The sequence below is a fragment of the Hakea prostrata genome, chromosome 2 (assembly GCF_041222555.1).
Source record: "Hakea prostrata isolate BN-2017 chromosome 2, UWA_Hpros_2, whole genome shotgun sequence".
NCBI lineage: Eukaryota > Viridiplantae > Streptophyta > Magnoliopsida > Proteales > Proteaceae > Hakea > Hakea prostrata.
This window is the reverse complement of record NC_142601.1, coordinates 3,570,530-3,583,242: the sequence shown is the minus strand read 5'-3', so window position 1 is coordinate 3,583,242 and position 12,713 is coordinate 3,570,530. Positions and strand designations below refer to the sequence as shown.

At 38.3% G+C, this 12,713-nt stretch overlaps 1 protein-coding gene across 1 annotated transcript; it reads left to right on the top strand.

The window, feature by feature from the left end:
* The first annotated feature begins 6,186 nt into the window (after positions 1 to 6,186).
* On the top strand, positions 6,187 to 8,381 carry LOC149023313 (exopolygalacturonase-like). The gene is made up of 4 exons (XM_089142732.1): positions 6,187 to 6,789; positions 6,870 to 7,159; positions 7,546 to 7,771; positions 8,157 to 8,381. Exons 1-4 carry the CDS (start codon positions 6,187 to 6,189, stop codon positions 8,379 to 8,381), a joined length of 1,344 nt encoding a protein of 447 aa, XP_088998858.1.
* The last annotated feature ends 4,332 nt before the right edge of the window (positions 8,382 to 12,713 follow it).

Genomic DNA, 12,713 nt, shown 5'->3' with positions numbered 1-12,713 from the left:
TGTGATGTAAATCAATTGAATAGGAACCAGAATCCTCTGAAACTCTGAGAGTCGGACAGAACATGTGAAAGAATGAAGAACAATGACAAAGGACACTTAACTTGCCTACTTAGCTTTTATGCTCTTCCCTATTTATATGTAAGTTTTCAATGGAAGTTGCATCAGATTTTTCTAGGAACCTTCTCCCAGTATTCTATAGTTTTCCTTATCATCTATGATTCTACATCATCAATAAATGATTTTAATTTTGAACCGAAGAAATGAAGGATGTTAATTAATGAAAACATAAAATTAAACAAAAAAACAAAATTAACATTTTAAATGAACTATGCCATGGTGATATGTTTTTTTCCCCCTTTTCCTTTTCTTGAAAAACCAATATGACTAATATATATAATTAATTTGACATGTATAGATGTAATAATGTTAAAGACATGTCCATCATACACACACATTCTACCTTTTATGGATAGAATGTGATTCAGTGGCAGTTGTGGCGTTAATTCAGCAAAGGAAGATTCCATGGTTTTTCTTGCAGTGCAAGAGAAGTGTTTCTTGCCAGTCGTCCTCGGAAAATTTCGCATTGTTATAGGGTAAACAATTAGACCTGATTTCTTGGCAAATTGGGTGGCAAGACGGGGTTATTTAGATGTTAATATACACTGGACAACATTGATAAAGATCAAACTTGATTTAGAGGCTTATGGTTGTTCTCGTTTCAGGTTTTGATTTGCTATCCATGATTATGTGAGTTGGAACCGGTGCGGTTGGGTGTATTTGGGGGCATCTAATATTTTTAGGGATGGTTTTTGATTGTATGTTTGTAATTTTTCTTTTTGCTTTTTAATACAAATGATCCTTTTAACCAAAAAAATAATAATTCATAATATCCATCCATAATTCTATGTCACCAATGAAGGATTTTATTTTTTTACCAAAAAGAATGAAAGATATTTATTAATAAGAGCATAAACAAATATGAGTCATGAGAGGAATTCTAATGTATAATGATTTGATGTGCAAAGATCTAATGATGTCAAAGGAATGTTAGTCAGAGAGTTGGGGAGGTGGGTGCATGGGAATGTAAGTTTTCTTTCTTATTCTCTTCAACCATATCTGGTGATTGTTGTTTAATAAATCATTATAAAAATAGAATTTGAAAGCTTTGTAGAATCAAAATTATAGTTGTATCATACGTTTAAATTGTATCTAAAAAATTACATTAATTGAAAATGATGCATAAACTAACCTAGACATAACCTTTTTTTGGTATAAGAGTTGCTTATTGATTAACCCAGATAAAACTCCTATAAGAAGAACTTTTTTTGGGGGCCAAACTATGCATTTTGAACACCTATGTTTTATGTTCGGACATCGAACAACACTAAAGCTAGAAAAACAAATTTTCTATCAGTTGCATGATAATTTTAACCAATTAGTAAATAAAAAAAAAAAAAAAAGTTAAAATACGAAAACAACCCTACTCAAAAGCATGGTCTGCATCAATACCTATACATTTTTTTCCCCGCTAAAAGGGTCATATTAAGCGAAGAAGAAAAAAGAAAAAAAAAAATACAGCAATTAGTAACTTAAGAGGAACCAACTTCTCTCACCCACAACAACCGTTGCCCCCAATACACCCTTCCTCACTTGTTCCTACGGACATTTGAAAACAGCGAACCCATAAAAAACGATATCTCAGACATCTAGAGGCATCCAAATCAAGTTCTTTAAGAATTGAAGCTGACCAAGGAATGTTAATTTCAGAAGTTCCCGTCCTAGCAAGCAAGTTAGCCAAAATATCTGTCACATCTGTCACTGTATTAGATTCACGATAGCAATGTGAAACCTTCCAGTCTATAGTTATCAAATATTCCTGTAACTCTCTCCACTATTGAAGGATATACCAAGGTTTTTTCTTCTGCTGAATTAAAATCACCACAGCTTTAGCATCGCTTTCTATCCAAAGCTTAGTGATTTCTAAGTTCCTTGCCCAAAGCAATCTATGAATGAAAGATTCCAATTTAACCTCAAAGTTGGTTTTAACATCTAAAAAAACACTGAAATTGAAAACCACAACAACAACTTCATTCCGAAAAATGCCTCCACCCCCAGCCCTTCCCAGATTGCCCAAAGAAGACCCATCCATATTAAGCCTTACCCCACTGCAGCAGGAGGACCCCACAAAATTTATTGTGGAGGAGCAGTACCAATGACATAAAATTTAAGGCCCAATCTTCTTGCATCCGAAAAAATGGTAGTAGTAACTCTTTTCCCATCCATTTTAAAAACAAAATGTACTAAATCTGAGAAAATTAAACTCACCACCTCATCAGTCCTGAAATTTAAAATTTCAAAGCAAATTTGATTGCGGACCATCCAAAGGAAGTATAATAGCAAACAACATCCATTAATCCAAGCAGTCCGTAAAGAAGACTATGAAGCTTGTTGTTTTTTGGGTTTGAACGACTCTCCAATCGAATCATGGATGGGGATTTGCGTAGACTGGCCTGAAGGTTGAGGGGCACCAACTAGGTGAACTATAGTGCCACTGCTTCATTGTCCAAACCCAATACCTCTTGGCTAGAACTGAGTGGTAGGGTAAGGTGCATGCCTGTTGAATCTTCCCTGTTTCCTGTTCACATATGGACTGCTTCCTCTATTTGCCAAGTTTCTACACAACTGATAGGTCTCTCTCTCTCTCTCTCTCTCTCTCTCTCTCTCTCTCTCTCTCTCTCTCTCTCTCTCTCTCTCTCTCTCTCTCTCTCTCTCTCTCTCTCTCTCTCTCTCCTTCAATTTTCTTCGCCATCTTTACTATTGGAGAATATTTCAATGGTTTGAATTGCCATGTAGGAACTTTTTGGGCTTCCCAATTTCGACCTTTATGAAAGCTAGAGCAAAGAAAAAGAGCTCTTCATATATTTGCTTGTACTCTCAAATTAAAAGAGACCCTTGTTGGAGTGCCATAAATTGTGTTTTGTTAGAATCCTTGACCGATGCCGAAAAATAACTCCGACAAAAGGCTTCCTTGAACACTTCTCATGTCACTACTAGGTGTTGTGCCACCAAACTAGGTTGTGTGGCATTCCACCACGCATCTACTTCGTGTTGCAACTTTTGTTCGACAAACAAGATCTTTTGGTCTTTGGTGCATCTCAAGTGACGGAAGGCATTCTCCATTTCTCTTTGCCATTTACGTGGAAGTAAGGGATCCTTTGTTATTCCGGTGAATGCTGGAAGTTGGGACTTAAGGAAATGCTCCATGAGTTTGGTGTAGGGTCCCAAATCATAATTCCCATTATTCCCACCTTGAGTGGAGCTCCCGACTTCATTGCTGCTACCATCCCTTGCATGAGTGTGTGATTTGGGTTTGCTTTTGTTGTATCATATTGGCAATGATATTCAACACATTATGAGTTGTGACCATTGGTGGAGCATTCGGTACCGCACCACCTTGAGGGGGATGGCACTTCAACTTGAGAAGGGGGATTTCCACTCCCAATTTCTTGAATAGAGCTGCTACCACTACCATTCCCAACCATTTGGTTTCTCAAGTTAACCATCCTATTGAAAACATCAAAACTCCATCATTCCCAAATTACACAAGTAGAAGCTTAATCATACAATCTCATGCATTAAATCCAAGAAACACATCTATTTGATCCAATACAAGCATGAGAATCACTTCAAATACCAAAGATGCCCAAAACCAACCTTTAATGGGGCCGGTAGGACCCCGGTCAACCGCCTCTTCTCTAAGGTCCAAAACTTGTCTCAGAAGGGTGACCGGTAGATTCGCCATGGACCCAATCGACCACCTACTTCAAGAATTTGGAAGGCAAACCAGGGGGAGGTCTGGTCAGGTGGCCGGTAGGCAGGACAGGTTGACCGCGTGGTCACCTCGATCGTAACTCAATCAGTCGAGTTGATTTCGGAGCGATTCGGATCGAGTTTGACTTAGTCTGGTCGATCGACCCAAAAAGGTGCCAGTGGAGGCTGCGTACAGAGGATACAACATCCCGACTTGTTTGGCACAACAGTGGTCGAATTCTTATACACTCAATGCTTCAGAGACAGACCCATTGAGTATGTGAGATTCATAGAGCCTCACCCCCATTGTTCCTTTCTATATCAAGGAGAGATTCGGACCACTGGGATGGAGTTGCATGCTGGACCTCAATGAGCCGCCTATAGTGAGCTCATCAGTTATTTCTACAGCTACATGACTTTTATCTAGGATGAGGTTATTGGAGGAGACACCGTGCTATCCACTCTGTCTAGGGTGCGAGGTACCTTCATTCACTTAAACATAGAGTCCCTACCTGATATATTGGGGGTTCCATATGTCCATGGTGAGAGGAGATGGATTCCCTGTGGGGATGGGGATGAGTCCATCCATTACATTGAGCAATTTCTTATCTTCACTAGGCTATGCAACAGTGAGTGCGATCACGTTCTCCTAAGTTTCAACATGCTCCGCACTCCTAGACTTATCTCTTGGATTGTGAGCCGCAATACTATGCCCAAGGGAGGGCATCAAGACGAGATCTCCTTGATGCAAGCTTTCATCACATTTTTTGTGTATGTAGGGTACGCCATAGACCTTTCCTGCATTATCCAGTGACCGATGGTCTACTTTGTAGAGAACCTCACATTGTCGAACCTTGGGTTCGGACCACTCGTTACCCACATTTTCATGTGTTTCCGGGTGGATTTTAGTGACACAGATGAGCTACGGGAGAGTACGTGAAGGAATATAGGGAGGAGGCTTCTTTCTCATAAGGGTATCCGGGATGGGTGAATCTTCCCGGGCTTGGGAGTGTCCACAAGATTGACCATTTTTACAGTCGACCCCTCTCAGTGGGTGCTTCCATAGGGAAGATGGAGCAAAATCAGAACTTCATGAGGCGCCAGATTTACACTCGCCAACAAGATATGGTCCGACGGAAGAGGGACATATAGGACTGCATCATCCACTGGGAGCGATTCTTGTTCCAATACTTGCCATAGCCTCCACCACCTCCAGAGCGCTAGTGTCTCAGCTTACCTTCTTGATGTTTGGTTGATCCCCGAGTTGCTCACTCGGCTTATGTTGTTTATAGACTTGTTTTATGTACTTTTATTATACATGTTTGTCCATGCACTTACACTTGATACTTGGGTTTATATTTTTGCTAAACTTATGCACTTCTACCATTTCATATGCATTATTATATATTATGGCTGCTCAATGCAAGGATTGTATAGGTTTGTTTGCCACAGAAATGGAACTCCTTGCTATTCGGGATGGATTACTTCTAGGAAAGGCTATGGGGGTGGAGAAGATTCAAGTCAATTCGGACTGTTCTCCAGAGATTTTTTCCTTGCAGGAACTTCTTTCCTCTTTAGATTGGATACGTCTTAGTTTAGTGCTAGATATTTGAGGATCTCTTCTAGTTTGGTTGGGGATTTCTTTTATTATACATCTAGGTCTTCAAATACTTTTGCTATTTTCTTACTAAGGGACAAGACGCTATTCTATGTCTAAGTCTTGGTGGAATGTTTCACCTTTTTTCACGAGCGATACTTGGTTGTTGTTGTCCAAATCTCCTAGCTTTGAATCCTTTATATGATCAAGTTTTTAGCTTTTGACTCAAAAAAAAAGGTATAAAAGGGTTAAGTGATGAGTTGCAACAATGGTAAATAAAAACTGACCACATCAAACTTATTGGTATATTACCATGTGGAGTCCGTAAATTTACCAATGGTGGATAAAAATCAACCATACTAAACTTCATATTACTTTTCCTTTTTTTCTTTTTCCCTTTATTCTTCCTAATGAAAGTGCAGCACATTCCTATTTGTAGGTGGATTTCCTACCACAATTTAATATTAACAAAAATAGTAAGTTGAATGGATCTCTCTCTCTCCCTCTCTCATGCAAAATTCATCGATACAAATTTCTACCAAAAAATTCATGGCTAAAACAGTTTTGCCCAACTTAGGTTGAAAATTCAGGGTATAAATATCAGATCCCCCAAAATGCATCACAACTTGAATCACGTCTACCAGAAATCTATTGAGCTGGGATCGGTTGAGCCTCTTGCCCAACAAGGTCTAAGGTTCTACTTGATCCCATCTCATTTGGTGACTTGTTGTTTCAATTTCTTTTAGCTCAAATAATTGAATTTTATTGGAGAATTGATAATGGGCTCACGCCAGCATCTTATCTTAATCTGTATATTAGGTTTCCTTTTATGGGAGGCTGAAGCTAGAATTTTTGAGTTTCGGCTTCTAAAATCAACTGATGGAAATAATACCTCAGATGCTGAAACTCCCGCTCCGTCAACAACTCCATCAACATCGCCATCACCAACAGGAAATGCTTCAACACCAGCATTAGCACCAACATCTGGAAATGATGCACAAGGTACAGTGTTTGATGTCACCAAGTATGGAGCAAGTGGTGATGGAAAAACAGATAACAATAAGGCCTTTGTTGATGCGTGGGCTGCTGCATGTAAATCTACAGAGCCAGCTACCCTTGTGGTCCCGAAAGGAGACTATTCTCTTACTTCAATAACATTTGGTGGTCCTTGCGGAAACAAGAAATCTCCTCGTGTTGAGATAAACGGCAAATTAATAGCTCCATCAACCATGGAATCTAGTGAAGCATGGATCACATTTAAAGGCCTGAGCGAGTTGAATATCACTGGGGTTGGAACCGGATCCTTGGACGGTCAAGGAGAAGCCACTTGGCCCAAAAGTTGTGTTCATACTTCGAATGCAGATTGCAAGATGGCCCCAACAGTGAGTAGTTCTTTTGTACATGAAAAGATCAATGGAAAATAATATTTATTTCCCTTTCTTAACTTTCACTTTGGTTGCAGAGCTTGCACCTTACTTCAATTACTGGTGGATCATTAAGCGACATAACTCTGATTAACAGTAAGGCTTTTCACGTAGTTATTGGCCAAAGCAGTGACTTTACAGTCCATGATGTTAAAATCCAAGCCCCTAAAACAAGCCGAAATACTGATGGTGTGCACATTGGCGACTCATCCGGCATCACTGTTACTAATAGTGAAATTGGAACGGGTGACGATTGCGTGTCCATTGGAGCGGGTACTTCCAACATTGTTGTCTCCAATGTCATTTGTGGACCAGGTCATGGCATCAGGTAATTACTGTTAATCATGCTTAAATACTTCAATAAATCTTCCAAGTAATTCGTATAGAAAACTGATCTAATATAATTCGGGGGTGCTAAGAAAATAAAAGCCCCCTCTATATAGATGAGCAACAAGCCACTTCTTCGTTTGGGCAAAGTCCAGGGAGCGGTGGAGCCGTCCATGTCCCCTCCTCTTTGTTTCTTTGAAGAGAGTAGAGCAGGAAAAAAAAGAATGATCAGGTTGCCCATATGCTCGGCCCTAGCATGGGTCGGCTAGGTTTAGGTTAAGACTATGATGGTTAGGCTCAGGTTTAAGACAAGCTTGACTCATGTAAAGGGGGAAGATGAACCATGCTTTAATTTAACTTAAGCAAATTGTGGTCATTGTTTTGTAGCTTGGGAAGCCTTGGAAAGAATCCAAATGAAAAGGAAGTGAAGGGTTTGAGGGTGCAGAACTGCACCTTAACTGAGACTGATAATGGTGTTCGGATCAAAACATGGCCAGCATCACCAGAGAACACCGTTTCTGACGTTATATTTGAGGATATTGTCATGACAAATGTACAAAATCCCATCATCGTCACCCAACAATATTGTGATAAGAATAAATGCGACACCAAGGTAAGTTCAATAAGCTCATTAAAGATAGTGTCACATCCATAAAATAATACTCAGATGACTGCAGTCTTCCTAACAATCTCTCGATAGACAATTCCACTTCATTAAAACCATTATTTTTTTCATTGAATTAATATTCATACACTTCCAATGCAATAAGACTACCAAGTTTAGTTGTGGGTGAGCTCTCTTTGCTCGGTTGGAATGGGTGTAGTTGTATAACCATCCCCTTTTGTGGTTAATAGAAGGGAGGGAGGTAGGTCGATTGGGTCACGGAAGAAAATCTTGACTCCTTGAGTTTTTTTTTCCTTGAGGACTAGTGATTATTGATTTTATAAAAAGTCTCTAACATTACTAATGCTGTATATTGTACTTACCCATTGCACAGCCTTCCCGTGTGAAGCTCACAGACATTCATTTCAAGAACATCAGGGGTACATCTGCCACCAAGGATGCAGTTTTCATCTCATGTAGTCAAGATGTACCATGCGAAAAGGTAGAGCTTGTTGATATCAACTTGAAATCTACATTGGCTAGTGGTGCAACCACTTCAAATTGCACAAATGCAAAAGGGGTTGCTTCTGGTGTTCAAATGCCAGCTTCGTGCTTTTGAGCCCATTCAATTGCAATTCTCACACACAAACAAGTCTGGTTATTTGTGCCTTGTCCTTAAATTGAGATTACTCTGGTTGGAGGCTTTGGTTTGTTAGTTTGACCAGCCCAACAAAGTAGGAATTTCAAAAGGCAAAATGCATCGAAAACCTTTTTCTTTGTGTGGACATTGCTACTTGTATTACTTCTCTCTGACTTGATTCGGAGTTCAATAAAATGAGCTTCTTTTTTCTTTTCAAGTACTCCAGTTTTGATGATTGGTATATCACCAATTGCATTTTTCTTTTCCTTAAACTTCCTCTAGTAGCAAGAAGGAAGGGACTAAAGGAAAGGGAGGGGACAATATAACGAAGTCATCGTCATTATTTCAAATTTTGATTAATAAATATCACTTCACTTGTCAGCTAATTTCTTTTGAGTTTAAGGAAGAAGAAAAGACAACGTATGTAACATGTCATTCCATTTGAATACATACGTTATGAAATTTAAATAATTTGGTACAATTATATGGTAATTCTATTTGTTGCCCACCAAAATCTTAAAAGATATTTAAAATTAAAAACATAGTTGATATTTCAATTTTAATAACTCTACCACAAATGGGTTACTTCTCAATCCCTTTGTCATTTTGATTACCTAATTACTTTGAGGTGCCTTGACAATCCTTTGGTGATAATAATACACAATTGAACACTCAAAGCTTTACCAAGAAAAACTAAACACTAGATAACCATGTGAAATTTCTCTAAGAGGTTCAAAGAAGCCGAAACCAAATCTCCTCCAACTTAAAATAGAAAATATATTAATAAATCCTATCAACTGCAAAAGGGATCTGTCATATCCCTATATTTAGATAATTTTACCATTATTCTGTAGTGTACAAAAGTTTTTTTTATTATGTAGATAAGGAACGTAATTTTTCTTTTTTTAAAAGAAAATCATTTGGGTCGAACCAGAAAGCCAAAAGCAATAAAGAATTAATCACCTCATGTGACTGGTCTCAAAGGTATAAGGAGTCAAATTTATAATCTCACACTTCCTTAGACAATAGTCTCATCTTTTGTAAAGCATAGCAATGCAAACTAACCTCCAACTTAAATGTTCACACAATCTTGTTGCATTCCATACTCAACACTCACTTTCTTACCAAGAAAATGTTTATTATCTTATGTTTGAGGCCCCTACAAATTCTTATGGCAAATAGGCCGCATATGTGTTGTGATGGCTCTAGTACTGGAGAAGGAGACTTGGGTTGTTCGTGCTTTATCTTTAGAGATAGCGTGAACCTTAACCCACTCAAAGCCCATGTGCTTTCCATTTGTAGTCTAAGACGAGGCCATAGCAATACGTCTTGGCCTCCTTTTCGCTGTTTGAGAAGGCCTCGATGAAGTGAGCTTATGACTGATAATCGTAAACTGTTGAAATTGTTAATAGAGTGCATCCAAACCCTACCACTTAATGTTGTCTCCAGAGTACATGATGTTCAAAATTACTTGGCAAACCGAATGATGATATGTAATTACTTTTTCATCCCTAGAAAAGCCAATAATGTGGTAGATACTCTAGCCTCAAAAGCTTGTTGGTGTCCGGCTCAACAACTTAGCTCCAATCCACTGCATGGCTCTAAGACCTATCTAGTTAGGATGCCTTGACCTTTGCCTGGTTTGCTTTTGAATAAATTCATAGGTTTACCAATAAAAAAAGCTGTTTTTTTGGTGCAATTCTTTTAATAACATAAAAAATGAATAGCAGAGAGCGATCCTCGTATTTTTATTTGCAGCAGCCAGCAGCGTTGATCACACCACATAATCAAATTATGGTTGAACAATTGAGAATTAAATGACAAGTGTTTACTTGTAAATACTATTTTTTATTTTTGCATTTTAAGGATTCAAAGTTTGCCAATTTACAAAAGCAGACCCCTCATTTACCTGACTCCCAAATCCCCAGTTTCATATTGCCTGCTCAGATCCTTGTGACTTGGGATCTGGATTCCAAAAAACCAGAGCAGTCCGGTGATAGAGAGAAGAGAAAAGGGCGGTGAAGGTTTCAACAATGGCCATCAAGTCCCTCTCAATAACTTAGACATCTTTCAGAATCCCCTTTGATGATCAGGCGACTCATTCGATTCACAACGATCTTCCTGAGCTCTAGAACAATTTTGATGAGAAGATTCTAACTGATCACGTTCGGGTTCCGCGATTTGGGTTTTCATATTCACACAAGAAACCACTGGGCTTTCTTCCATTTCTTGTGCATTTTCTGAACCGTTGAGAGGTCTGATTTTGAAAATCATAAGTTGTTCTTACCAATCAAATTACATGCAACATATTTGCTTTCATCCTCAAGGCGACACAGGTGGGAGAGTATCAAGAAGGGGGAATGGAAGAGACTTTGGAAATGCAACACGTTGCCTAAAATTCGGAATTTCATGTGGAGAGTCTGTGCATAAGGTATTGCTTCAGCAGAAAATCTCTTGAGAAGGTAGATCAAGGTGGAACCATTATGCAAATGGTGCTGTCAAGTAGAGGAAACAAGGAGCCATGTATTGTTTCAAGCCACTTCTCTAGAGCAGTCTGGGTGGGTAGCGGTCTAGAGTTTCTATTACAAACAACTACTGAAATATCACTACCAGGAATATTGGAGGCTTGGAACACTTCATTTTACAACTAAGGAGCATAGTAAAGAAATCTTATGTCAATTCTCCTTTGTTTGCTGGCACCTTTGGTTACACAGAAATGATCTACAGTTTAATGGAGAAAAGAAGACACCGTTGGAAGTTGTAGTCAAAGCGGAGAAGGCCTTCCATGAATTATGGACTTATAATGGAGGAGCTTCAAAGAATTGCTTGAACACTAGCTAGGAAGCTGTAGAACCAACTCAAGATTTGGAAATGTGCTCTATTTACTATGATATTGCAGGATGTCCAGAATCGGGGGTAGGAGGTGCTGGTTTTGGAGTTTGGAACATGGGCGAACTAAGAGCAGCATGTTCTACACATTGTTCGTTGCCATCTATATTTGCTAGTGAAGCATTAGCGATTAGGGAGGCTATGTGCTGGGCTAAGGAAATCGATGGATTAAGGTTAACATCTATACTGACTGTCTAGGCCTTCAACAATATCTGGCCGGCGTCAGTATTGATCCACCCCCCTTGACAGCTGCTACCGTACTTGAAGATGTATTGTCTTTGAAAGAGTTTTACTTCTAGTAGGTTGCTTTTTATTTCAAGAGATGGGAATGAATGTGCCCATTCTCTTGCCCTGAGGGCCCGTTTCTAGGCGGACCTTTTGGCCTATTTCCTCTCCAGAAGCTGGGGTATTTCTTGTCCAACTTTCTAAGTCTTTTCATAGTTTTCTGGAATGAAAAGATTTTCACCAAAAAAAAGAAAATCATTAAATATTAATAGTTATCTTAAGCTGCAAGCGATCTAACACCAACCAGCAATAGAAAGGGGAAACTAAGAATCTCTCCACAAGGGGGCGAAAAAAGATTCATCTTTAATGGTACATAACAAAGCAATTTCCTTGGCGTTGTTGTGGAAGCACAGCCTGCAACACTTCCTTCCGAATCAACCTGTGAGGAATCCCGTACACTCAGAAGGTACCATATCCAGGTTTGTAGTATTTGGATGAGAGTGTTTGATGACTTGGGTAAATGAGGGGTCTGATTTATTAAATTAATAAACTTTAAACCCTTAAAATGTATAAATAAAAAAATAGTATTTACGAGTAAACCCCCCCCCTGTTTAATTCTCAACCATTCTATCACATTTTAATTATGTGGCAAGATCAACACCTTTGGGAGCAGCCAGCAGAGGCTGCTGCAACTTAAAACCCATACATTGGAGATTGTTCAAAGCGTAATTCGTAATAACTTGGGTAACGTTCTAGGAGACGAGTTCAAATTTGGTAAAGCCATTTTTACTTATTTTATACTAATAAATTCATCTAATTCATGGCTCGTTTGACTTTTCATCTTTATTTTTTATCAAGTAAAAGAAATTAATAGTAAAAATGCATGTTGATCCAAAGTAAAAGTTTATTTGATAATTACTATTTAGAATAAATTAAGAAATAAAAATATGTTTGGTATGTGAATACCTGTAAATAATTTTGCAAGATTTTTTGAATGGGTGTGAATTTTTTTTTTTTTTATTTTGATTTTTAAAGGTTTAGTTAGGGAATTTAGAAGAAAAATAATTGAGAATAGATATACTTTTTTTCCTCTCTTTTATTTCTAGGTCATGTGGATAGTTTCATTTATGTTATTATTATTATTATTTTATTATTATTATTATTATTATTATTATTATTATTATTATTATTATTATT

Bases quoted from the DNA above. Each gene is read 5' to 3' on its own strand.
- LOC149023313 (XM_089142732.1), top strand. From the start codon at position 6,187: ATGGGCTCACGCCAGCATCTTATCTTAATCTGTATATTAGGTTTCCTT. The intron at 7,160-7,545 runs GTAATTACTGTT...ATTGTTTTGTAG, and splicing joins GGACCAGGTCATGGCATCAG to CTTGGGAAGCCTTGGAAAGA. The intron at 7,772-8,156 runs GTAAGTTCAATA...CCCATTGCACAG, and splicing joins AGAATAAATGCGACACCAAG to CCTTCCCGTGTGAAGCTCAC.